Source organism: Lolium rigidum, chromosome 2 (assembly GCF_022539505.1).
Source record: "Lolium rigidum isolate FL_2022 chromosome 2, APGP_CSIRO_Lrig_0.1, whole genome shotgun sequence".
NCBI lineage: Eukaryota > Viridiplantae > Streptophyta > Magnoliopsida > Poales > Poaceae > Lolium > Lolium rigidum.
This window is the reverse complement of record NC_061509.1, coordinates 25,030,173-25,057,238: the sequence shown is the minus strand read 5'-3', so window position 1 is coordinate 25,057,238 and position 27,066 is coordinate 25,030,173. Positions and strand designations below refer to the sequence as shown.

The 27,066-nt window shown below is 50.0% G+C and overlaps 1 protein-coding gene across 1 annotated transcript; it reads left to right on the top strand.

The window, feature by feature from the left end:
* Positions 1-402: 402 nt before the first annotated feature.
* On the top strand, positions 403-25,348 carry LOC124689377 (DEAD-box ATP-dependent RNA helicase 35A-like). The gene is made up of 5 exons (XM_047222920.1): positions 403-432; positions 547-723; positions 1,419-1,904; positions 22,629-22,942; positions 24,330-25,348. The coding sequence occupies exons 1-5, from the start codon at positions 403-405 to the stop codon at positions 25,192-25,194; spliced, it is 1,872 nt and encodes a 623-aa protein (XP_047078876.1). The 3' UTR covers positions 25,195-25,348.
* Positions 25,349-27,066: the final 1,718 nt, after the last annotated feature.

Genomic DNA, 27,066 nt, shown 5'->3' with positions numbered 1-27,066 from the left:
CTGGCATGGAAACCATCTTGTTTTCGCAGCTACGCGTACGCGCGTTGTTGTTGTTGTGTGCGAGCGAGGGACGGAGAAGAGAAAACCCAAGCAAGTGAAACTCCTCCTCCTTAATGACGGGAGTAGTACTTTTTCTTCATTTGCCGAAACTGAGGATTTGCAGAGATATATACCCAAGCAACGTAGTAACGTAGGAAGGATTAATTGCGAGGGGCGGAGTCAGCTGGGGGCGATGGAAGAAATGAAATGATTTCTTTTTTTTTATTCGTGGGATGAGACGGAGGATTAATTGCGGGACCGGGACAAATTAATTAAGCTTTGTTTCTTTCTTTATTCGGTTCGATCGGCTCCTCGTTTATTCACGAGTGTTTCATCAACCTTCTTTTCTTTCTCGGCGCGCACATGCTGCGACCGCCTGAGTTCCTCTCCGTAGTCCGTACTGAACTCGTCTTCTTCACAGCCTCGGACTGATCTAAGCGCTAGATCCTCTCTTTCTCTCCCGCCGCGTCCCCGACGAATCCCACACCTTCCGAACCCTAACCCCAGTCCATCATGGCCCCCGCCGCTGCCGCTGTCTCCGTCGCCGACGACGAGGACGACTACCAGGACTACATCCCCGTCTCCAAGCGCAGGGCTACGGACGCCCTTCGTTTCCGCCTCTCCAAGCCCGCCGCCGCCGCCGCGCCCCTCCCGCCGCCTCCAGCCTCACCGACCAACAACAAGGCCAGCCTCCTCGCCACTGGCGGAGCTTAGTGAGAACAAAACCGGGCCATGGCCCGCCCTATACAGGAGTGAGATTTTTTTTTAATTCTATACTGCTACGTGCAAAGCCCAAATGCCCAATAGACCAGCCGAATACCTAGTGACACGAGAGGCAGTTCATGTGTTCATGATTCAGTCCTCCCTTCTTGTTCCTGCTTGGTTGTTCGTCGGCAGCGCATCCATGGCGCTTACAACATTTACCGTGACTCCAAGAGCTGTTGAGTGGTGGCTGAGGCGTGGAGGTAGCAGTCGGATTGCCGGAGTTTGGAGAGACTCTGTCCGGCGAGCAGCGAGTGGCAACGTCGAGCCAGCCATAGCGCCTTGTAATCAAACGCAGGCAGCTGAAGACGCGGGCGACCATAGAGCTTCAGCGGCGGCGATACTACAAGGCCATGACCCATGTGCTCTACTTGGTGGCAATTGGTGTAAGTGCAAGCCCGCAGGCCGCAGCTGCTGCAGTTCTTCTCCCCAGCCAAAGCGCACAGCGCAATCACTTCAGGAAAATTCATTTGCATCTTAATTCTCTGTCAATACCAACTTTTGAACACAGATTGAGTTCAGGTACAAATGACGAGGACAGTCAGAGAAAATTTGGTTTTGTTTTAAAAAGAAAAGGAGATGACCCAACTGCATAAGTATTTGTGTTTTTTCTTTAGCATGGCCCGCCCAGGATTTTCTTTGAAGCTCCGCCACTGCTCCTCGCCACGCACGCGCAGCTCAAGCACTCAGCCCCGGAGCTCACCGCCACGGAGCGCCTCATCCAGCAGGAGAAGGAGCTGCTCGAGGACCTCTCCTCCACCGCCAAGCCTCTCCTGCCCGTGGGGCAGGCCGCCAAGGGCATCACCTACACCGCACCGCTCCGCACGGGCTGGAAGCCGCCGCTCCGTCTCCGCCGCATGCCGCGCGCCGACGCCGACGAGCTCCGCCGCAGGTGGCACATCCTCGTCGAGGGCGACGACGTGCCGCCGCCCGCCCGCTGCTTCCGCGACGACCTCAGGCTCCCGGAGCCCGTCCTGCGCGCGCTCCGCGACAAGGGCATCGTGCGGCCCACGCCCATCCAGGTGCAGGGCCTCCCCGTCGCGCTCTCCGGCCGCGACATGATCGGCGTCGCCTTCACCGGGTCCGGGAAGACGCTGGTGTTCGTGTTGAAATATTGGGCCTACACTTAGTGGCCCAAATTAGATTTCAGTTTTTCCTATAAATCTCAAAGCCCACATAGTGGCAGCCTTGTGAGTTTGAGCCCAAGTTGGTGGCAGCTCACTAGGGAGTGGCAAGAGGTGGGAAGTTTAGTCCCACATGGAAAGTTGGGAGGAAGTTAGACCACCTTATAAGGTGGGTTGTTCCACCACTAGTAAGTGAGTGAGAATAGGAGTGCTACACGCGCGCGCTCCTCCTCCTCGCTCGCTCGTCTCGACTCGACTCGACTCGACACGTCACGACGCGCGCGCCGCGCTCGTGGTGAGTGGATTGAGCCTCGAGCCGAGACTTTCCTTACTTTTTGCAGCTCGGAGAAAACGAACGAGTCCTAGACGGACGCGTCGCAAGTTAGTCGGTTCGGGTCGCTCCCGGATCGTGGGCTATCTGTAACCGACTCGAAACGTTCGTGCGACGTGGGCGTGGCCCACGTTGCCTAGGGTTTCCCGAGCCTATATAATCTCTTGCCCGGCTACCGCAGAAACACATCTAATACACGAGTTAGGGTTTTCACCTCTCTCTGCTTGCGCCGCCATCGTAGCCTACTCCATCCCGCGCGCCGACGTGCATCGGCGAACGGGAGAGCAGGTCTCCGGAACCGCTCGTCCTTGCGATCCTGTACGGGAGAGGGCGAATTAGGTTTTGGGAAGCGCTCGCGCGACCGCTCAAGTTCTTCATCACGGGTCGCCTTCCGTCCAAGTCGGGCGGTGCTGCCTACCGTCGTCTTCAACGCCGTCTACTTCGACCCGTCGTCCCCGTCGTCAACAACGTTGTCATCAACAACGTGATCGCTGCGCCATCGTCTCGCTACACCTTCACCGCCACCTCCACCGGATCGGTACGTGCGACATATCTCGATCCGTTTAGCGATGGATGTTGTACTGTTTGCTCGCTACCTGTTCATGTTGATCATCGCATCTAGTATGTTCGAGTTTCACATGTTAGTAGTTACTCGTCGTCATGCTTAATATTCTGGAATTAATCATGGAAATTGTGCCTAATTATCCAACAATCCAAAACCTAATTGTAGGCAATTTCCTGAGTTAACAATGGCTGGTTTTTCCGATGCACCGAGGCCGGATAAGTTTACCGGTGTGCACTTTAAGAGGTGGCAGTATAAGGCCATGCTCGGCTTACTCATCCGAAAGTGTTCGAAGTTACCGATGGTTTACCCGAAGGAACTATATCTGACCAAGATCGAACAAGTTCAAGGAAAACAATACTCTCTTCGTCGGATGCGTTCGAGTATTCTTGCCGATCGTCTGTGTGATGTGTACATGCACTTAACAGATGGTAAAGAGCTCTGGGATGCACTGAATGCTAAGTTCGGTGCGACCGATGCAGGCAGTGAACTGTATATCATGGAGAGCTTCCATGACATCAGGATGGTTAACAACCGTTCTGTAGTCGAACAAGCTCATGAGATACAGTGCATTGCAAAAGAGCTCGAACTCCTTAAGTGTGCCTTACCTGACAAGTTTGTGGCTGGATGCATCATCGCTAAGTTGCCCCCTTCGTGGAGGAACTTTGCCACAACTCTCAAACACAAGAGACAGGAGATATCAGTTGAAAATCTGATAGCATCTCTTGATGTTGAGGAGAAAGCTCGGGCTAACACTACGGGAAAACAAGACGTTGCCGTGCGACAAATCGCACGGCAAAGGGGCCTATACGCCCGGCAAAGTCTTTGCCGTGCGTGGACGCACGGCAACGAGCGCTCGGCAACGCTACCGACGGCAACGATGTCATTGCCGTGCGCTTCGGGTAGTCCGCACGGCAACGTCTTTGCCGTGCGTCCTGAGCTTTGCCGTGAGCCCACGCGTTTCCCGTGCGGCAAAACGTTGCCGTGCGTCTACTATGCTGCCGTGCGACAAATCACTGCCGTGCGTCTAGTTCGCTGCCGTGCGACAAGTCTCCGCCGTGCGCCTAGTCTCTGCCGTGCCAACTTCTCTGCCGTGCGTCTACCTCGCTGCCGTGCGCCTAGTCTCTGCCGTGAGCCTAGTCTCCGCCGTGCAAACTTCTTTGCCGTGCGCCTCGCCCTTCCCAAGCACGGCAAAGCCTCCTCCAGGCACACCCGGCGCCTCCCAGGAGCACAGGCTTGCGCCACGTGGCGCCTTTGCCGTGCGTGTGCGCACGGCAAAGTGACCAAATGTCCTTTGCCGTGTGCACACACACGGCAAAGGGGCCTGATTTTTTCATTTTTTTGCTGTTTTTCATTTATCCCCGCAGTTCAAATATTGCATTTCACAAATATATAACATATACAACATATATATTCACCATAGCATCACCAAACACATCAACAACACCACAAATACATCGAGCACACATAGTTCATGCATAACAAGTGCAATGTCCATTATTACAATCCATAACAAGTGCGAACAATCCATAACAAGTGCGAACAATGCATTACAACGACGACGAGTGCACGAAGACCATGCCATCAACCTTGTCCTCCTCCGCTTCCGCCGGCCTCATCGTCATTGCCTTGTGACATATAATCTATAAGCATGTTGATGGAATGAACATTTGCATTTGCATATTGAACACTTGAACAAGTAGCGGGTTGGGCACAAGAGGACTCACCGCGGTTCATGCTCCGGATGATGTTCATGTTGTTGACGGTGATAGGTGTCCCCGGGGTCCGAGTGGGCGGTGGCGGCATCCACATGGAGTAAGGTGGAGGAGGAAGACTCCCCGTGGAGTAGACAGAGCCGTATGGCTCATCAGCCGGCTCATCCGTGCTCGCTCGCCGTCGCATCATCCGCCGCTGCTGCTGCATCCGCCGCATCATCCGTGTCTGCTCGCCGCCGGTACTCCGTAATCGTCCGCTCCATGTTCCGTGCGTGCTCCTGGGCCGCCTGCTCCTTCGCTGCCATCTCCTCCTACGTTGTGTTGCCGCGATGTCATTAACATTTCAATGGAAAGCATGTAAAGGAAATGTAGAGACCCGAGGAAGAACATACCCGTAACCGCTCGACGACTAGATCCGAAGCCCGTGGCCGGGGCTCTACCTCAGGCTGGCCGCTCTTACGACCACGACGGATCCGGCGGAGAGAGGGAACCCTCGCTGGGTCGACGCACCCGTCACCAAACCATAGGCGGCCATGCTTCAAGCCTTCTCCCGCAAGCACCGCGACCTCGAGGTCAAAGTCCTCGGCCTCCGGATTGGCCTCCTCGCCGTACTTCTGCTTGAACTTGGAGACATACGACGTGCACTCGGGTCTCGGATTGCGGGTTAACCCACACGGACCCCGTCTCAGGATCAGGCGTCTTCCTTTGCTTCATCTTCTTTAGCACGGCAAAGACGTTAGGCTTCGCTCCTGTCCTGACTTCCCGCAAAAGAGAACATGTAATTCAGTTGAAGTGACACACCCTTGGAGAGTTAACAAATATATAACATGAATTCAAAGAATGAAGGAACCATTAATTTGCTCACCTCCTTCGCAGGTGAAGAGAGATGGGGATGCTGCCTTGGATATGCGATCCACCTCGCATCTCCGCCCGCTTCTTCTTGCCCTCCTCGTGCTTCTTGAGGTACCGGGGGCATGTCCACCACATGACCATCGCACGAAAGCACCTATCGTCGTTGCCGACGTACCGAGGAGGGTTCTACATGCACAAGATAAACCCATTATGGTAAAATAAACTACATGGCGATAAAGAAATCAATAACACATAAATGCAAATACCTGCAAGTATCGCCACGGCCGCATGAGCGTGTCGCGAGCGTCCTCCTTACTCATGTGGACGAAGCGGTCGGCGTGCCAGCCGCGGACGCATTGAACACGTGCCTCGTAGTGCATGCCGCTCACCCTCTTCCTTGCAAGCTGGTGTAGGACATCATCGCACGCATTCTCCTTGCCCTCGGCCCTCTTGAAGAATTTCTGCAACATAGGTAAAACAAGGGGCATTAGTGCAATTATTGTGAACCAAGGAGAGTGTATGAATGGTAAGAAGTCAAAAGTCACGTACCTAGAATTTGGCAACAACCAAATCCGCCGCGGTGCCGCGGCCAAGAGGATCTTCCGCGAGGCTGTAGTGCGCCCACCTCCAAGCTACGTCGCAGCCACCGCAGGGGAGATCGACTATCCCAGTGGAAATAAAATCTAAGTAGGCCCCCAAGGATGTTCGAGTACCCACGTGGCGGTCTCGCGTCGGGTCTTCAAACTGGAACGAGCTGCACCATGAAACGACAACATCAATATGTATGTGATAATAATTTTGATAATGACAAAATTGCGATAACGAAATGCCAAAAAATAACATGTACCTCCTTCCATAGGGCACAAGAACAACGTGCCTCGTAGCGCCAGCTCTTCGACGAGGGAGCTGTGTTATCCCACGCCGATATGGCTTCCTATCACGTGGCCTCGGCCTCTCCAAAGCTGGAACGCATCGGTAATCCTCCGGCTCACACCACTCTAGGCTTGGATCAGGATCGAACACTAAGTTCCCCAACCCCTCATCCTCCGAGAGGTCGTCCTCATCCCCCTCCTCCTCCTGGTCCTCCCCACCCCCCTCCTCCTCCTGGTCCTCCCCCCCCACCTCCTCCTCCCGGTCCTCCCCCCCCCCGTGGTGCTCCCGGTCCTCCTCCTCGTCATCATCATCGGCTGCGGGGGGGGGGCTAGGACTAGGAGTGAGTACCCGCGTCGCATTCTTCCTACGCGGCCGCCTCGTGGGAGCGGCAGGAGGGGGCTAGGAGGGGGTAGTAGCTCGGCCCCTGCCTCGAAGTCCCTACACCTACCAAGTCCTTGAGCTTCTTTTTAAGACCGCCACCCCTTTTTTTGGCGCCATGCTTCAATCACCTGCAAACACAAATGAAGAGAGTGGTTTATTAGTACGCAATATTGTAAAGAGATAAATATTAGTGAAAGCAACAGAAATATAAGTAGATGAACATTAATGAAAGCAACAAATAATGCAAAAGGATGAACATTAATTAATTAGTGGAAGCAACAAATAGCTACCATAGAGTTCTCTCAAACATAGCACGGAGTTCTTACAAATAACCTAGCTAGACAATCTCTATTACACGGAGTTATTACAAATAGGCTAGCCTCACAATTACTACTACATAGATCAGTAGCCTGTGTCGCCATCCGTGATTGGACCGCGTGTCTCCTCATCGTCATCAGGCTCGGCTTGTTGTGTATTGATGGGTCTGGAAGCGATACCCGTTCACGTCATAGGAGTTGAACGCTTCTACGGAATGGTCAAAGCCCCTAGCAATTTTTCTTAGCTCGACTTCATCTCTTTGTCGAGTTCTTGCCTACAAGTTTAGCACAAGAAGTTTAGAACGAGAAATGACCGATAAATGTAGGAAGTGCTAGCTAATTTGGATAGAATAGTACCAAATTACAAAACCAGCTACTGAAACCGAAACCGCCTCCCTTATCGAAAATTTGCTTGGATTCTTCCGGGGTAGGCTCCCTGTGGGTATTCTTCCAATGTATAGCCTTGAATTTCCTATACCGATGAAAAGAGGAAGAGTTAGCCACGAACATACGAGTGAACGTTTGCGAATAATTAAATGGTTCGCACTTACTCGATGTACGGCTTCACTTCGACCATGGTGTTTAAGACATACGAGTGGATCAAGGTCCGCTCAGGTAGGTCCGTTCCGTACGGCTTCGAGCCACTTGACTTGCCACCAAGCCCCACGAAGATGCTAAGCTTGGGTACTTCTTCATTGTTGGCGGCATTGTAACGGAGGACCGGGTTGTGCTTTGTGGGAATGTTGGGATCATAGTGCTTAGTGGTGAAGTTTGCCACCTCCACGTTCGGGACTGCCTCGGCTATGGATGCTTCGATCTTGCATTTATTGCCGGTCATTTGACGAAGCTTTTGTGTTTCTCTCTGGGACCAAACGCCAACGGCCCCAATTCGGGCCCCCTTTAAGCACTCCTCCGCGAGGTGCAGGATCATGTGTTGCATCGGATTAAAAAACCCCGGAGGAAAGATCTTCTCCGGATCGCAAAGCAACACGGGTGCCTCTTCATCCAGACTTCTCAATCACTTTAGTGTCTAACTCCCTAGCACAAATCTGGCGGAAGAAAAAACTCAACCTCGCTAGCACTCGCCAAGTCTTCTCAGGGACATAGCCTCGAATCATCACCGGCATTATCCGCTCAAGCCATATGTGGTAGTCATGACTCTTCAGTCCTTGTACTCGCAGCGTTTCAATGTTCAGGCCCCTCATCCAGTTGGCTGCGAACCCATCGGGGAAAAACAAGGAGTCCTTCATCCATTGGAAGACCTCCCTTTTTTGGGCCTTTGTGAGGCGAACGGAGCGTGTGGCTTAGTCCAAGTTTTTTGGCACCATTAGGTGGCTGCATGTTCAACTCCGGCCTATCACACCACCTTTCTTGATCAATTCGAGCCTTTATGTTATCCTTCGTCTTCTCGGTGTCCACAATCGTGCTCCAAATGGCTTCACCGATATTCTTCTCGGTGTGCATTACATCAATGTTATGCGGGAGCTCGAGAAACTCAAAGTAAGGGAGCTTCCATAAGCACGGCTTGTGAGTCCATTGGTGTGTCTCCCCATATCCTAAGAAACCATTCCCATCGTGGCTAGGCTGAAGAGCATCTAACTCGGCCTTGATTTCCGTTCCGGTCTTCGGAATTGGCTTCGGGCCACGGACAACACGGCCTTTCTTGAAACTCTTTACATCACTCCCGTATGCATGCCTCCGCTCAAGGAACCGTCGAGCTTCATCAAAGCATGAATACTTGCCTCCCTTGTTTAGCCGGAAGAAAGTCACGGCTCTGCTCTGCACCGTGGGCAAGGCCACTTCCCATGTGTACACCACCCGCAGAACAAAGCACGTGTCCGGCAGGTCATGCGGGGACGTGTGGTACCACACATACATATCGAAGTACTCCTTCTTTGATGCGTCATATGTTCGGATCCCGCGACCTTCCCAGCCACGAACCAAGTCATCCACCAGCGGTTCCGGTACACATTCATGTTCTTGCCCGGGTATTTGGGCCCCGGGATTATCATCGACACAAACATGTTCTCTCGATCTCATGCGGACGCCGGGGGAGGTTCATGGGAATAACAAACACCGGCCAACAACCGTATACTCGCAGCCGACATACCATATGGATTGAACCCATCGGTTGATATCGCAATCGCTACGCTCCTCGGGTCACACCGTTTCGGTGGAAATTTCTTCACAAAGTTCTTCCATGCAGTACCATCCGACGGATGTATCATCTTGTCGGTGTATCCGTTTCCTTCCACGGCCCACCTCATCTCGCCGGGCGGTATCCTCGGTCATGAAGAGCCGCTGGATCCTCGGTAGAAGCTGGAAGATAGCGGAGGATATTCTTGGCAACCGTGGTCCGCCTCTTCTGACCATCACCATTGCGGTCTACCTCAAAGTACCTAGAGGAATTGCATTTGATGCAATAATTTGTGTCAGCGTGCTCCTCTCTGAATAGCATGCATCCCTTTGGACAAGCGTGTATCGGCTGAGATGACATCTTAAGGTCACTGAGCAATTTGGTCGAATAGTAGAAGTTTTGCGGCAAGAGGTGCCCTTTCGGCGGAAGGCTGCCTACGATGACCGTAGAGTTCATCGAACCCATCTCTGCACAAGTTCCTATGGCACTTCAAGGCCATAAGGCGAGCGATGGCATCTAGTTGGGTAACCTCTGTATTTTCATGTAGGGGTTTCGCGAAGCAAACAGAGCCTCATAGTACTCCTTTGTGTTTTCCTCCGGGTCCTCACTTGTCTCCGCATCCCGAGGTGTCTCCACCTCTACATGAGAGCTTTCGGGCACATTACCATTAGCCAAGTTTTCTAAGCACCTATCAAAACCAGTGTCATATTCCCCCTAGGTTGAATCTGCCGCACCTCCTTCCTAGCACGTTTCTTTGCCTTTTCTCCATGGTAAGTCCAAATCCCGTAGGACGGTGTGAACCCAAACTTGATCGGGTGCATACTCATAGTTTCCTTGTCCTGTGCCTTTCGGTTAGCGCACTTACTACAAGGGCACCAAACACTTATAGGTCCGCTAGGGATGGCAAACGCCCTATCCACAAACCGGCTCGGTCTTTTCTCCCCATTCATCGGTATAGTTGCACCGACCGATTCTGCCATCGTACATCCAGCCACGATTATCCATCCTCTAATCGAGCAACAAAACAGACGAACATAGCATTTATATATCAAATAGGAAATAAATGCATCATATATTTATTTATTTTACGCGTGCATCAACCCGAAACTCTACTAGGTGGGCTCCTAGCAGCCGCCGGATCCGTAGATTGAGTACGTTCTCCCAGCTCTACCTCGATCCGAGACGGAATTTCGGCAGCACCTCCCCGCTGCTCTCCCGATACACGTCTCGGCAAAAAGCCGAGAGGGGTGTGCATCCGGAGAACAACGGGGAGGCGCTACCGAAATCTCGTCTCGGATCGGGGTAGAGCACGGAGAACGTACCCAACTACGCATCCGCCGGCTGTCCCGATAAATGCCGTAAGAGTTACGGTTCATAATATGCGAGACCACTAATGCATATTTATCCGCGTAACCCTTACGGTCGGGAAGAGACGCCTAGGTATCGCGACAGACTTGGTGATCTAGACATAAAGAAAAAACCTAGGTACAAGAGAGGCGAACGGATTCTCACCCTCGAAGCGTGACCGACAGCCGGCGAAGAAGACCAACGACCCTCTGAGAGAATCGTCGAAGAAGATCCGAAACGCCCCGTCAAACACCCCCGCGACGCCGCCCCTCGTGTCCACCTCGAAGCATCGCCCGCATAACGAGAAAAATAGTCATGCAAGTGAACAAGAATTTTTTACAATAGTGGTATAACAATATTACTTCACCATAAAGAATTTCCTTCCGGCACATTATCTTATTTTTGCCATATGGGGCTAGTTTTAACATATCCGTATCATAAACACCTTTTTCAAAGCTAAATTCCTATTTCTAATTTATACTAAACACTAAAATATTATCTCGCTTCACCTCCGGATTACTATCTCGCTTCACCTCCAGTCGCCTCGAAGAGCTTTCCGTTATTGCGGCCAAGAGATCCTCACCGCCGTTGCATTTGCATCTACGGAATTGCAACTCGATTGGCATTGTCACCGATTCTTTGCATCTACTCATTTGCTACCGATTGCTATTGCGCGCTATTGATTGTTTGTATACTTTATATATTTCTTTGCATGTACCGACTAGAACAAAAAAAGTAAGAGATAGAAAAATTGCTAACCTTAATTGAGCAGCGATGCGGGATCGGAGGCAGGGCAGGCCGCAGCGACGCGGGAGGCAGGGCAGGGCGGCTCGAGGGGCAGAGGAGCGGGAGGCAGGGCGGCTCGACGCGGGAGGCAGGAAGGGGCGGCCCAGGCGGTGGCGGCTGACCGGAGGGGTAGAGGAGCAGGAGGTGGGCGACGGCGGCCTGCTGCGTGGGCGGTGGGGGCCGGCGACGGCGGCTGGCCGGAGGGGCCAGCAGCGGCGGCTGCGTGGGCGGAGGGGCGAGCAGCGGCGGCTGCGTGGGCGGGTGGGGCCGCAGCGGCGGCTGCGTGGGCGGTGGGGCCGGCGACGGCGGCTGGCCGGAGGGGCAGAGGAGAGCAGGAGGTGGGCGGCGGCGCTTGGCGCGTGGGAGGAGGCAGGTGGGGGCGCGTGCTCGATCTGGCCAGGAACACCTGGTCGGATCGATGCGTTTTAGGGTTAAGTGAAAAGCCTTTGCCGTGCGCAGGCCTTTGCCGTGCGGCAGGGGCGCTTTGCCGTGCGGCAAAGACTTTGCCGTGCGCAAATAACCTTTGCCGTGCGGCTAGGCCTTTGCCGTGCGCAAAGTTTCCTTTGCCGTGCGGCAGAAGTTCTTTGCCGTGGGCTCACGCACGGCAAAGAATTTTTTATTTTTACCATTTTAATTATCGATAACATTAAGTTTTATTTAAAAATTATATTAAACTTGTTTTTTCAAAATGTGTATTATGTAATAATATATGTCCCATGCTTTTCAATAAATATGTGATTCAATCCGGTTCACCTCACGCGGAAAAATCAAGGGGGTAGACGCAACTTCAATTGCTAACGCGGGAGTTGCGGATCAACCCGAAATCCCTAACCATAACCCTTAACCCTAAACCTTACCCTAACCCTAAATCATAACCTAAGGGAATGAAAAGTTACATTGGTGCACCCGCGCGGAGAAATCTAGGTGGGTAGACCCGCCGGGACACACGTTCCGCTGTTTTGGGGGAGGAGGGGGATAACGACCGCCGGAGCACCGGAACCCCACCAAACCTTGCATGTGGACCTATGATATGTTCCAAAGTGTGGTGCAAGGTCTAATGGTGCAAAAGTAGCTCCCCTAAACCCTAAACCCTAAACTGGGGAGGCTTCGAGCCCTAAACCCCTCTAAATCCCTAAACCACGACGCCGGAGCTGCAGAACCATGCATCATAAACCCTAACCCTAACCCTAAACCCTAAACCTAAACCTAACCATCAATACTTACCCTTTAACCTAAACCCTAGCCCTAGCCCCTAAACCCTAGCCCTAACCCTACACCTAACCCTAACCAAGAGACCAGCACACCGTCGATCGTGTGATAATGGCTCTAGCTGTCTGGTATATGTGCCAAAGGGTCCCAATCTTTGGTTCTCCATGTGTATATGTACTAAACAAACATAAAGGAATGAAAAGTTACATTGGTGCACCCTGCGCGGAGAAATCTAGGGGGTAGACCCGCTGGGGCACACGTTCCGCTGTTTTGGGGGAAGGAGGGGGATAACGACCGCCGGAGCACCGGAACCCCACCAAACCTTGCATGTGGACCTATGCTATGTGTCAAAGTGTGATGCAAGGTGTGATTCACAAAATGGTGCATGGCATGGATCCCCGGTCCGACATTCCTCACCTTCGGGCGATAACACTTACAGATTCTCCGGACGTGTACGCTCGAAGTGTCCCGCCGCGGGTATATCGGGGGCTAGACTGTGCCAAAGGGTGCCACACATGGTTTTCCATATGTCCATGGACTAAACAAACCTAAACCTATGAAAAGTTACATTGGTGGAACCTCGCGCGGAGAAATCTAGGGGGGTAGACCCGCCGGGGCACGCGTTCCGCTGTTTTGGGGGGAGGAGGGGGATAACGACCGCCGGAGCACCGGAACCCCACCAAACCTTGCATGTGGACCTATGATATGTTCCAAAGTGTGGTGCAAGGTCTAATGGTGCAAAAGTAGCTCCCCTAAACCCTAAACCCTAAACCGGGGAGGCTTCGAGCCCTAAACCCCTCTAAATCCCTAAACCACGACGCCGAGCTGCAGAACCATGCATCATAAACCCTAACCCTAACCCTAAACCCTAAACCTAAACCTAACCATAAATACTTACCCTTTAACCTAAACCCTAGCCCTAGCCCCTAAACCCTAGCCCTAACCCTACACCTAACCCTAACCAAGAGACCGTGCACACCGTCGATCGTGTGATAATGGCTCTAGTCTGCTGGTATATGTGCCAAAGGGTCCCAATCTTTGGTTCTCCATGTGTATATGTACTAAACAAACATAAAGGAATGAAAAGTTACATTGGTGCACCCTCGCGCGGAGAAATCTAGGGGGTAGACCCGCCGGGGCACACGTTCCGCTGTTTTGGGGGAAGGAGGGGGATAACGACCGCCGGAGCACCGGAACCCCACCAAACCTTGCATGTGGACCTATGCTATGTGTCAAAGTGTGATGCAAGGTGTGATTCACAAAATGGTGCATGGCATGGATCCCCGGTCCGACATTCCTCACCTTCGGCGATAACACTTACCGCATTCCCGGACGTGTACGCCGAAGTGTCCCGCCGCGGGTATATCGGGGGCTAGACTGTGCCAAAGGGTGCCACACATGGTTTTCCATATGTCCATGGACTAAACAAACCTAAACCTATGAAAAGTTACATTGGTGCACCCTCGCGCGGAGAAATCTAGGGGGTAGACCCGCCGGGGCACGCGTTCCGTCGTTTTGGGTGGAGGAGGGGGATAACGACCGCCGGAGCACCGGAACCCCACCAAACCTTGCATGTGGACCTATGATATGTTCCAAAGTGTGGTGCAAGGTCTAATGGTGCAAAAGTAGCTCCCCTAAACCCTAAACCCTAAACTGGGGAGGCTTCGAGCCCTAAACCCCTCTAAATCCCTAAACCACGACGTGGAGCTGCAGAACCATGCATCATAAACCCTAACCCTAACCCTAAACCCTAAACCTAAACCTAACCATAAATACTTACCCTTTAACCTAAACCCTAGCCCTAGCCCCTAAACCCTAGCCCTAACCCTACACCTAACCCTAACCAAGAGACCGTGCACACCGTCGATCGTGTGATAATGGCTCTAGTCAGCTGGTATATGTGCCAAAGGGTCCCAATCTTTGGTTCTCCATGTGTATATGTACTAAACAAACATAAAGGAATGAAAAGTTACATTGGTGCACCCGCGCGGAGAAATCTAGGGGGTAGACCCAGCTGGGGCACACGTTCCGTCGTTTTGGGGGAAGGAGGGGGATAACGACCGCCGGAGCACCGGAACCCCACCAAACCTTGCATGTGGACCTATGCTATGTGTCAAAGTGTGATGCAAGGTGTGATTCACAAAATGGTGCATGGCATGGATCCCCGGTCCGACATTCCTCACCTTCGGGCGATAACACTTAACGCATTCCCGGACGTGTACGCCGAAGTGTCCCGCCGCGGGTATATCGGGGCTAGACTGTGCCAAAGGGTGCCACACATGGTTTTCCATATGTCCATGGACTAAACAAACCTAAACCTATGAAAAGTTACATTGGTGCACCCTGCGCGGAGAAATCTAGGGGGTAGACCCGCCGGGCACGCGTTCCGCCGTTTTGGGGGAGGAGGGGGATAACGACCGCCGGAGCACCGGAACCCCACCAAACCTTGCATGTGGACCTATTCTATGTGTCAAAGTGTGATGCAAGGTGTGATTCACAAAATGGTGCATGGCATGGATCCCCGGTCTCGACATTCCTCACCTTCGGGCGATAACACTTAACGTATTCCTCGGACGTGTACGCCGAAGTGTCCCGCCGCGGGTATATCGGGGGCTAGACTGTGCCAAAGGGTGCCACACATGGTTTTCCATATGTCCATGGACTAAACAAACCTAAACCTATGAAAAGTTACATTGGTGCACCCTCGCGCGAGAAATCTAGCTAGGGGGTAGACCCGCGGGGCACGCGTTCCGCTGTTTTGGGGGAGGAGGGGGATAACGACCGCCGGAGCACCGGAACCCCACCAAACCTTGCATGTGGACCTATGATATGTTCCAAAGTGTGGTGCAAGGTCTAATGGTGCAAAAGTAGCTCCCCTAAACCCTAAACCCTAAACCGGGGAGGCTTCGAGCCCTAAACCCCTCTAAATCCCTAAACCACGACGCCGGAGCTCGTGAACCATGCATCATAAACCCTAACCCTAACCCTAAACCCTAAACCTAAACCTAACCATAAATACTTACCCTTTAACCTAAACCCTAGCCCTAGCCCCTAAACCCTAGCCCTAACCCTACACCTAACCCTAACCAAGAGACCAGTGCACACCGTCGATCGTGTGATAATGGCTCTAGCTGCTGGTATATGTGCCAAAGGGTCCCAATCTTTGGTTCTCCATGTGTATATGTACTAAACAAACCTAAAAGAATGAAAAGTTACATTGGTGCACCCTCGCGCGGAGAAATCTAGGGGGTAGACCCGCCGGGGCACACGTTCCGCTGTTTTGGGGGAGGAGGGGGATAACGACCGCCGGAGCACCGGAACCCCACCAAACCTTGCATGTGGACCTATTCTATGTGTCAAAGTGTGATGCAAGGTGTGATTCAAAAAATGGTGCATGGCATGGATCCCCGGTCTGACATTCCTCACCTTCGGGCGATAACACTTAACGCATTCTCGGACGTGTACGCCGAAGTGTCCCGCCGCGGGTATATCGGGGGCTAGACTGTGCCAAAGGGTGCCACACATGGTTTTCCATATGTCCATGGACTAAACAAACCTAAACCTATGAAAAGTTACATTGGTGCACCCTCGCGCGGAGAAATCTAGGGGGGTAGACCCGCCGGGGCACGCGTTCCGCCGTTTTGGGGGAGGAGGGGGATAACGACCGCCGGAGCACCGGAACCCCACCAAACCTTGCATGTGGACCTATGATATGTTCCAAAGTGTGGTGCAAGGTCTAATGGTGCAAAAGTAGCTCCCCTAAACCCTAAACCCTAAACTCGGGAGGCTTCGAGCCCTAAACCCCTCTAAATCCCTAAACCACGACGCGGAGCTGCAGTAACCATGCATCATAAACCCTAACCCTAACCTTCAACCCTAAACCTAAACCTAACCATAAATACTTACCCTTTAACCTAAACCCTAGCCCTAGCCCCTAAACCCTAGCCCTAACCCTACACCTAACCCTAACCAGTAGACCAGGCACACCGTCGATCGTGTGATAATGGCTCTAGCTGCCGGTATATGTGCCAAAGGGTCCCAATCTTTGGTTCTCCATGTGTATATGTACTAAACAAACATAAAGGAATGAAAAGTTACATTGGTGCACCCTGCGCGGAGAAATCTAGGGGGTAGACCCACCGGGGCACACGTTCCGCCGTTTTGGGGAAGGAGGGGGATAACGACCGCCGGAGCACCGAACCCCACCAAACCTTGCATGTGGACCTATGCTATGTGTCAAAGTGTGATGCAAGGTGTGATTCACAAAATGGTGCATGGCATGGATCCCCGGTCCGACATTCCTCACCTTCGGGCGATAACACTTAACGCATTCCCCGGACGTGTACGTCGAAGTGTCCCGCCGCGGGTATATCGGGGCTAGACCGTGCCAAAGGGTGCCACACATGGTTTTCCATATGTCCATGGACTAAACAAACCTAAACCTATGAAAAGGTATATTGGTGGAACCTCGCGCGGAGAAATCTAGGGGGTAGACCATCCGGGGCCCACAGACAGCCGTTTTTAGGGGGAATGACCCCTGAGCACCGAAATGCAACCAAAACTTGCAACTGGACCTAAAACCTACCCTAACAAACCTAAGAGAATGAAAAAGTACATTGTGCACCCTCGCGCGGAGAAATCAACGGGGGTAGACCCGCCGTCCCGCTGTTTTGGGGGAAGGAGGGGGACGGCCGCCGAGCACCTGAACCCCGATATTTGTGGGGGATGAGCATGGAGACTAATTTTGTATTGCACATTGTCTTAAGTAACACTAATAAATAGTCATCAAAAAGTAAAACTAATAAAAAAATAAATATAAGTATTAGATGTAAATAAAATAGAAAGAAAAACAAATAAAATGAAGTATGGCGCACGGCAAAGAAGGAGTGCACGGCAAAGGCGTCTTTGCCGTGCATTTTATCCGGCCGCACGGCAAAGGGAAGCCCACGGCAATGTCCCAGTCCTTTGCCGAGCACAGTTTCTTTGCCGTGCGGCCTCCGTTGGCTTTGCCGTCATGGTTTCTTTGCCGTGCGCGTTTGAGGAACTTTGCCGTGCGAGTGAACGTTGCCGTGCGGCATGGGTGAGGTTGCCGTGCTCTTTATCTTTGCCGTGCGCCACCCTGTAACTTTGCCGTGCACATATTCTTTGCCGTGCGTGCCTCTTGCGGCGCACGGCAAAGAATTCTTTGCCGTGCGGTGCCTCACGGCAATGATATGCTGCACGGCAGCGCCTGATTTTCCTGTAGTGTAAGGATAATACTGAGAAAGGAGAGGGTCAGTCTAGCGCCAACATGGTGCAGAAGAAACCCTACAGCAAGAACAAAGGGAATAACAAGCCCTCCTTCAATAAGCCTATGAAGACTACAACCTTCAAGAAGAAGAAGATGATAAACAAAGCAGATCCGAGCCGCTTTACTCGTGGAGAGACTCGGCCACTTTTCTAAGGATTGTCCGGAGAGGGCAGACCGCAAGAAAAAGGCGAGGCAAGTCAACACGGTGACCGCTAGCAATGCTGATGGGTACGGTAATCTCTTTATCGTTCTTTCGCATTTCAATCTCCATGTTGGTGGATTGATACCGGTGCTAATGTTCATGTGTGTGCCGACATCTCTATGTTCACTTCTTACCAGTGTCGCCCGGGATTCTTCCGTCTTGATGGGGAATGGGTCACATGCTTCGTTCGTGGTGTTGGCACGGTAGATCTGAAGTTCACTTCGGGGAAGATCGTGCAGACTGAGGAACGTGCAAGCATGTCCCTACTATGAACAAGAATCTCGTTAGCGGCTCCCTTCTATGCGAGAGATGGGTTTAAGGTTGTTTTAGAGTCGAATAAAGTAGTTGTTTCCAAGTTTGGACAATTTATTGGTAAAGGCTATGAGTGCGGAGGCTTGTTCCGCTTTTCGCTTCTGATTTCAAGTAATAAGTCCGTGAACCATATTTGTGGCAATGTTAGTGATGATACCGGTGTTTGGCATTCTCGTTTATGTCACATTAATTTTGGTTTAATGTCTCGGCTATCCAGTTTAAGTTTAATTCCGAAGTTCACCATTGCCAAAGGTTCTAAGTGCCATAGTTGTGTGCAATCAAAGCAACCTCGGAAGCCTCATAAGGCGGCCGAGGAGAGAAACTTGGCACCTCTAGAACTCATACATTCTGATCTATGCGAGATGAATGGTGTGTTGACAAAAGGTGGAAAGAGATATTTCATGACATTGATTGATGATGCGACTAGATTTTGCTATGTTTATTTGTTGCGAACTAAAGATGAAGCTTTAGACTACTTTAAAATTTATAAGGCCGAAGTTGAAAATCAACTAGAGAGAAAGATCAAGCGTCTTAGGTCGGATCGTGGTGGTGAATATTTTCCTAAAATCTTTGATGAATTCCGTGAGGAACATGGCATTATTCATGAGAGGACGCTCCCTATTCGCCCCAATCAAACGGGGTTGCCGAGAGGAAAAACCGCACGCCGACCGACTTGGTGAATTCCATGTTAGCCACTCGCTGGTTTATCAAAGGCATGGTGGGGGAGGCTTTGTTGACTTCATGTCATGTCCCGAATAGAGTTCCTAACAAGAATAAAGATAAAACCCCTTACGAGGAGTGGGCTGGGAGAAAACCATCACTTTCGTATTTGCGCACATGGGGATGTTTGGCGAAAGTCAATATTCCAATTACTAAGAAGCGCAAACTTGGACCAAAGACAGTGGATTGTATCTTTCTAGGTTATGCTCCGCGGAGTGTAGGATATAGATTTTTAGTAGTTCAATCCGAGGTACCCGATATGCATGTTGATACTATTATGGAATCTCGTGATGCAACATTTTTTGAGAATATGTTTCCTATGAAAGATATGCATAGCATTGCTAGAATTTCTACTCGAGATAATTCCCGAGTCTAGTACATCTAATGAGTATTTTGAACAATCACATGAGATTGTTACTGAGAAGGATGACAATGAAGCTCCTAAACGGAGCAAGAGACGAAGGATTGAAAAATCCTTTGGTGATGATTTCATTGTGTACCTTGTGGATGATACTCCCACTTCCATTGCAGAGGCATATGCATCTCCGTATGCAGTATGATCGGAAAGAAGCTGTCCATAATGAGATGGACTCGATTCTTTCTAATGGAACTTGGGAGCTATCGAACGACCCCATGGATGCAAGCCTCGTGGGCTGCAAATGGGTGTTCAAGAAGAAGCTAAGACCTGATGGTACTATTGAGAAGTACAAGGCGCGGCTTGTAGCTAAAGGCTACACACAGAGAGAAGGTGAAGATTACTTCGATACCTATTCACCTGTCGCTAGACTTACCACCATTCGAGTACTACTGTCCATGGCTGCCTCCTATGGTCTTATCGTTCATCAAATGGACGTAAAGACAGCTTTTCTTAATGGAGAGTTGGAAGAGGAAATCTATATGGATCAGCCTGATGGGTTTGTAGTAAAAGGTGAAGAAAGAAAGGTGTGCAAGTTGCTGAAATCTTTATATGGCACCGAAACAAGCACCTAAGCAATGGCATGAGAAGTTTGACAGAACTTTGACTTCTGTAGGCTTTGTTGTCAATGAGGCTGACAAGTGCGTTTACTATCGCCATGGTGGGGGCGAAGGTGTTATATTGTGTTTGTATGTGGATGATATTCTGATATTTGGTACAAACATGAAAGTAATTCACGAGGTCAAGTCTTTCTTGTCAAAGTGCTTTGATATGAAAGATCTGGGAGAAGCTGATGTGATTCTGAACATCAAACTTATTAAGAACGAGAGTAGGATTACTCTAACGCAATCCCATTATGTTGAGAAGATCTTAAGCCGGTTCGGCTACATTGATAGCAAGTCTTCTCCAACACCTTATGATCCCAGTGTGACATTGCGCAAGAACCGGAGGATTGCCGTAGATCAATTGAGATATTCTCAGATCGTTGGCTCACTCATGTACTTAGCGAGCGCGACTAGACTCGACATCTCTTTTGCTGTTAGCAAGTTGAGTAGGTTCATGTCAAACCCGGGTACTCGATCATTGGCATGCACTTGATAGGGTCATGCGCTACCTATGTGGTACAATGAGTTATGGGATTCACTATTCAGGGCACCCACCGTGCTTGAAGGATATAGTGATTCGAATTGGATCTCCGATGTAGCTGATCTCTACGCCACTAGCGGGTATGTATTTACCTTTGGAGGTGGCGCAGTTGTCATGGAGATCTTGCAAGCAAACCATATTGACGAGGTCAACTATGGAAGCAGAACTTATTGCTTTGGACACAACCACTCGTTGAATCGAATGGTTGCGTGAGCTCTTGATGGACTTGCCTCGTGGTTGAAAAACCCGTTCCGGCAATCCTTTTGAATTGTGACAATCAAACCGTAATTGTTAAAGTGAACAATTCTAAGGATAACGCGAAGTCATCAAGACACGTCAAGAGACGTTTGAAGTCCGTCGTGAAATTGCGAAACTCCGGAGTAATAACCGTTACATATATTCAAACAGACAAAAACCTCGGCAGATCCCTTTACAAAGGGACTATCACGTAATGTGATAGAAAGTGCATCGAGGGAGATGGGTTTGAGACCCGTTGATGTTACACCATAGTGGTAACCCAACCTTTGTGATCGGAGATCCCGTGAATTAGGACCTGGGAAGAACAAACTAGTGGTTTAATTGAGGAGAGTATTATGTAACCCTCTCTATGTGAAGATGCACAACTCTCAATTGCTGTAAGGCAGGTTGGTAAAAGCCTTAATGTGTTTATGTTGGCTATTTTAGCAAAGATGTTGTCCTACAGAGCATTCTTGAAATAACACACCTATATGAGTCCGATTGTTAAACGTCGCAATCTATGAGATTTGGGTGATCTCTAGTAAACTCATGAAGAGACCATGAAGTATGACGTATATGCTTCACCCGCGGGGTAGGCTACTGGCAGCCATGTACTGGTCATGACTTTGAGTGAAACCCTGTTCACGCAAAACTTGCAATTCAAGGCTTAGTCCATTGTTCAAGTGTGAATGGATGTAGCTTAAGGTTCTAGGCGGAAGTTCAACTTAACAGTCTCCGCTGAAACACCGGTATATAAACAAGCAGTGAGTATTGGTAAATCTCTAAATGGGGATTTGAGATCTGGTGGGGGATTGTTGAAATATTGGGCCTACACTTAGTGGCCCAAATTAGATTTCAGTTTTTCCTATAAATCTCAAAGCCCACATAGTGGCAGCCTTGTGAGTTTGAGCCCAAGTTGGTGGCAGCTCACTAGGGAGTGGCAAGAGGTGGGAAGTTTAGTCCCACATGGAAAGTTGGGAGGAAGTTAGACCACCTTATAAGGTGGGTTGTTCCACCACTAGTAAGTGAGTGAGAATAGGAGTGCTACACGCGCGCGCTCCTCCTCCTCGCTCGCTCGTCTCGACTCGACTCGACACGTCACGACGCGCGCGCCGCGCTCGTGGTGAGTGGATTGAGCCTCGAGCCGAGACTTTCCTTACTTTTTGCAGCTCAGGAAAACGAACAGAGTCCTAGACGGACGCGTCGCAGTTAGTCGGTTCGGGTCGCTCCCGGATCGTGGGCTATCTGTAACCGACTCGAAACGTTCGTGCGACGTGGGCGTGGCCCACGTTGCCTAGGGTTTCCCGAGCCTATATAATCTCTTGCCCGGCTACCGCGGAAACACATCTAATACACGAGTTAGGGTTTTCACCTCTCTCTCGCTTGCGCCGCCATCGTAGCCTACTCCATCCCGCGCGCCGACGTGCATCGGCGAACGGGAGAGCAGGTCTCCGGAACCGCTCGTCCTTGCGATCCTGTACGGGAGAGGGCGAATTAGGTTTTTGGGAAGCGCTCTGCGCGACTGCTCAAGTTCTTCATCACGGGTCGCCTTCCGTCCAAGTCGGGCGGTGCTGCCTACCGTCGTCTTCAACGCCGTCTACTTCGACCCGTCGTCCCCGTCGTCAACAACGTTGTCATCAACAACGTGACTGCTGCGACATCGTCTGCTACACCTTCACCGCCACCTCCACCAGATCGGTACGTGCGACATATCTCGATCTGTTTAGCGATGGATGTTGTACTGTTTGCTCTGCTACTGTTCATGTTGATCACTGCATCTAGTATGTTCGAGTTTCACATGTTAGTAGTTACTGTCGTCATGCTTAATATTCTGGAATTAATCATGGAAATTGTGCCTAATTATCCAACAGTTCGTGCTGCCGCTCGTCATGCTCGCGCTGCAGGAGGAGACGCTCATGCCGGTTGTGCCCGGGGAGGGCCCGTTCGGGATGGTCATCTGCCCGTCGAGGGAGCTCGCCAAGCAGACGTACGATGTCATCGAGACGTTCCTCGCTCCACTCACGCAGGCTGGCTTCCCGGAGATTCGGCCGCTGCTTTGCATTGGGGGTGTAGACGTGAGGACGCAGCTCGATGTGCTCAACAAGGGCGTGCATATTGTCGTTGCCACGCCTGGACGCCTCAAGGATCTTCTCGCAAAAAAGAAGATGAACCTCGACAATTGCAGGTATGCTGTACTAATATTTGTCTGTATGTGCGATTAATCGAACTGGTGTTTTTATACAACCTTTTCAGAGATAACATAATAGCTCAGTTTTGCCAGACTCATATATAGGTTCGTATTCTCTTCTTAGATAAAAAGTTTGAACTAATTCTTTGCTATGGCTAAATTGCTCATATGAAAGTGCAACAATGTTCTGTTATTTTCAAAAGGAATTGATACGCTCAAGAGAATATACACATGTTGTCTTCATTGTAATAACCTCTAAAACTTGTCATACATTAGTGTTGATGGATTGAGGAGTGTATTTTCATGGGTTAACTTATAGCAGATGGTTGCTGGCCAGTGCCTGTGATTCTTCAGAGAATGTTGCCGATGGTGAGGGATGTAGGAGGAAGAGTTTAGATGTCACAAAAGATTATTTCACTGTTCTTGTTAACGCCAATGAGCATAATAGGCATCGTTATATAGAGGGTTCTCATAAGTCAAAACAAACACTGCAAAGGTCCCAGATCAATCTGAATTTAAACACGCTTAACTTAGTTGCAGTGAGCACTGAACTGGTGATGGCCGGGCAGCACACTTGTTGGGAGGGATTTGGGAGTAGGGTGAGACCAAAGGCTGGGTAGAGAAGATTTCAGAGATAGAGAATTTTTTTCTTCCTGTTTAATCCTAATAACTATTACAACATGCATCGTTGTACAGAGGGTTCTCCTAAAAAAACATATATAGGCCAGATCAATCTAAATATAAACTGGCCTAATTCATAGATCAAACAAACAATCCTTACCATTGGAAAGTAATTAAACTCTACAGTACCAATTACCAAAGGACATCAATTACGCGCATGAACAATACACTTGAATGGTAATTTCTGCATGCACAAATATGTATGCCTTATTCTCATCCATGGTGTACCTCATCACCAAAAGCACTGGTTGACTGCAAGGGATGCACATATAAGTAAATATACCATTCTCATGTATTGGAAGTAGTAATAAGCCTTGAGTAGGGATTTGGGAGTAGGATGAGACCAAAGGCTGGGTAGAGAAGACTTCAGATGAGATAGACATTTTTTTTATTCCTAAAAATAGATATAGGCCCGATCAATCTAAATATGAACTTGCCTATTCATGGATGTATAGATATGTTCAACGAATGTTCAAAATTGAACAGCTCTGAACCAAATATTAATATAGATTATGAAGTTTCACTGTCCAAGTACTGCAAAATATTTCCGCATTACTTAGGAGTTAACAGCTTGTTTTTTTAATGAAAATGCTTTGGTATGTAATATGCTGTCGTATATTGGACAATTTAAACTAGCAGACTATCTTTTAAAAGTAGTGCAGACAGTTTTCAAGTTCCTTAATAGGTTTCTTGATTTGCACAGGTATTTAACATTAGATGAAGCTGACAGGCTTGTTGATCTGGGATTTGAGGATGACATTCGGGAGGTTATTGACCATTTGAAGTCCCAAAGGCAGACCCTTCTTTTCTCTGCCACTATGCCCGAGAAGATTCAGAACTTTGCAAAGAGTGCCCTTGTGAAGCCGGTTACCGTCAATGTTGGAAGAGCTGGAGCAGCAAATCTCGATGTCATCCAAGAAGTTGAGTACGTCAAGGAAGAAGCCAGAATTATATACCTCCTCGAATGCCTCCAGAAGACTCCACCTCCTGTTCTTATATTTTGTGAAAACAAAACTGATGTCGACTACATCCATGAGTATCTTCTTCTGAAGGGTGTGGAAGCTGTTGCGATCCATGGAGGAAAAGATCAGGAGGAAAGGCAGAATGCTATCGAGTTCTTCAAGAGTGGAAAGAAGGATGTCTTGGTAGGTACTGATGTCGCCTCCAAGGGTCTCGATTTCCCTGATATCCAGCATGTGATCAACTACGACATGCCTGCCGAGATTGAGAACTATGTCCACAGGATCGGTCGAACGGGTCGATGTGGAAAAACTGGAGTAGCGACAACATTCATCAACAGGAACCAGACAGAGACCACGCTTCTTGACCTCAAGCACTTGCTCAAGGAAGCGAAGCAGAGAATACCACCAGTGCTTGCTGAGCTTGTCGACCCGCTGGCGGATGCTGAGGCTATTGCCCAGGAGAGTGGCGTTAAGGGATGTCAAACCTGTGGTGGCCTTGGGCATCGTATCGCCGATTGTCCAAAGCGGGAGCGGCAGAACTCCATGGCCATGGCTGCCTCCAGAAGAGATCAGTATGGTGGTGGAGGTTACCGAGGAGAAATGTGATGACCTTGTGTTTGTTTCTCTGTTTATGTATATATAGAAAAAAGGTTTAGTGATTACATTGTGTCAAATGAAGAATTATTCAAAAGAGAATTTGCTTCCACGTATCTAAAACAAAATGTCCTAGGGTTGTGGGATAAATGCCGCCTGCCTGTACATAGTGCAAGAAACAACGCATGGTGATACTGATAATTGGCATATTTACGCTGTCGGCAAGGTCTATATTATAGAACTATGGCATCCATAGACCATAGGGGTTGCGGCCATCATCCTGAGATGACTTTTGTCAAAAATTGTCTCCCGAACCCCTAAGCGCCCGGAAAGTGCATCCGAAGCAGCTTTGCATGTGGAACCGGTTCCCAAGCAAGGGCGTGTGTCGAGCTTCCCCTTCGATGCTACAGCTGACTGGGCTTTCTCCGCCACCTTTGGCCCAATATGAAGATCTCGATGACATGAATGACTAGGGCGATGACTTCGAGGGTGACCCCTCTTCGGAGAGTAGGCAGTCGTTCCTCGGAGACTACCAAATCCAATATTTTTGAGCCGGCGACCAAAAAACCCTCCGCCGGCGACATTAAGCGCCCCAGTGACAATATAGTCACTCCAGGGACTAAATCTAGTCTAAATTAGGCCCCTACTATCCAATGTAGGTCCAAGTTGCATGTATTTTGCCCCTAGTATTGTAAATTATGAATGAATTCAGCTTGATCGGATGAAATCGAGTGCAATCGCGAGTTTCGATTTCCCGCGACGTTTGATTTCCGCGTTTTTGGTTCACGTTTTCGGTTTCTGTTCTGCGTCGTGACTAAATCCGCTCGCAATTTGGTTTTCGGGAGACTGAACTCACTTTTTTCGGTTCGGAAACATAGAGGCTCTGCTAGAGATGCTCTTAGGAGTGTGAGGCCGTGAGATGAGGAAAGAGAAGGGTGAGATGACGGCGAGCCTCCGCCGCCACCCCGACTCGCCGGTGGCGACGCCGCTCGAAGTCGACGACTTGCTCGACCAGCATCCTCCTTCGCATGTCCCCACCGCCTTCATCCATCCCGCGCGCCTCTTGAGTTTGATTTGGAGAGGAACATCTTCTATGCAACCCTTTGCTTAGTCTTTGCCCCTCCCCCACCTCCCATAATGTTGCCTTGAATGGCAGGCTTCCTTTCATGGTGCAAGTTTTGCTTGATGCTGTGGGAATAAAAAGAATGACAGTCATTTTGGACCAATTTGCGGATCATTCAATAAAATGATGCACGACCCTCCTGCTTGAGTCATGTAGTGCATGGATTTTATCCAATTCGTTTTGTTCGTGACTAGCTAGGTTAGTAGGTTGTATATTTCTGAGAGGTATGTATGTTAGCTAGAGACCAGGTGTTTCTGCTTTCTTAGTCCACGAGCCCCTCAGGTGCCCATGTTCTATCAGTGAGTACTCAGACCAGATGTATCCAAATTTCTAGTACTCCGTATTAGAAGTTGAAGGTTTGTGCCACTATACTAAAATTACATATTGTTGCTCTATGTTTCAAATGTTTGCCATTGTCTAATATTGCTGAGATGATCCAACTCGAAGCTTTTGACACAATTTACACAATGCTGAATTTAATGTTTCCTGTCCGAAGAAATTTGGGCTTATTGATTGCAAATTTCCAGTGAGACAAATCCCATGATCGGCAACACTCCAAACGTTTCTTTGTTGAGCTTTTGTCCGAACGTTTCTGAAGAAAAACCAGAGACGAGTCCGAGTCGGTTTACACTCTAGCCAAGTCAATATAACCCAACCGGTTCCTCTCCCCAAGCCCAACCCAATTCACCGAGCCGGAGCAACTCGCCGTCGTCGCCCGCGTTCGCCGCCGGAGCGACTCGCCGTTGTCGCCCTCACATCAG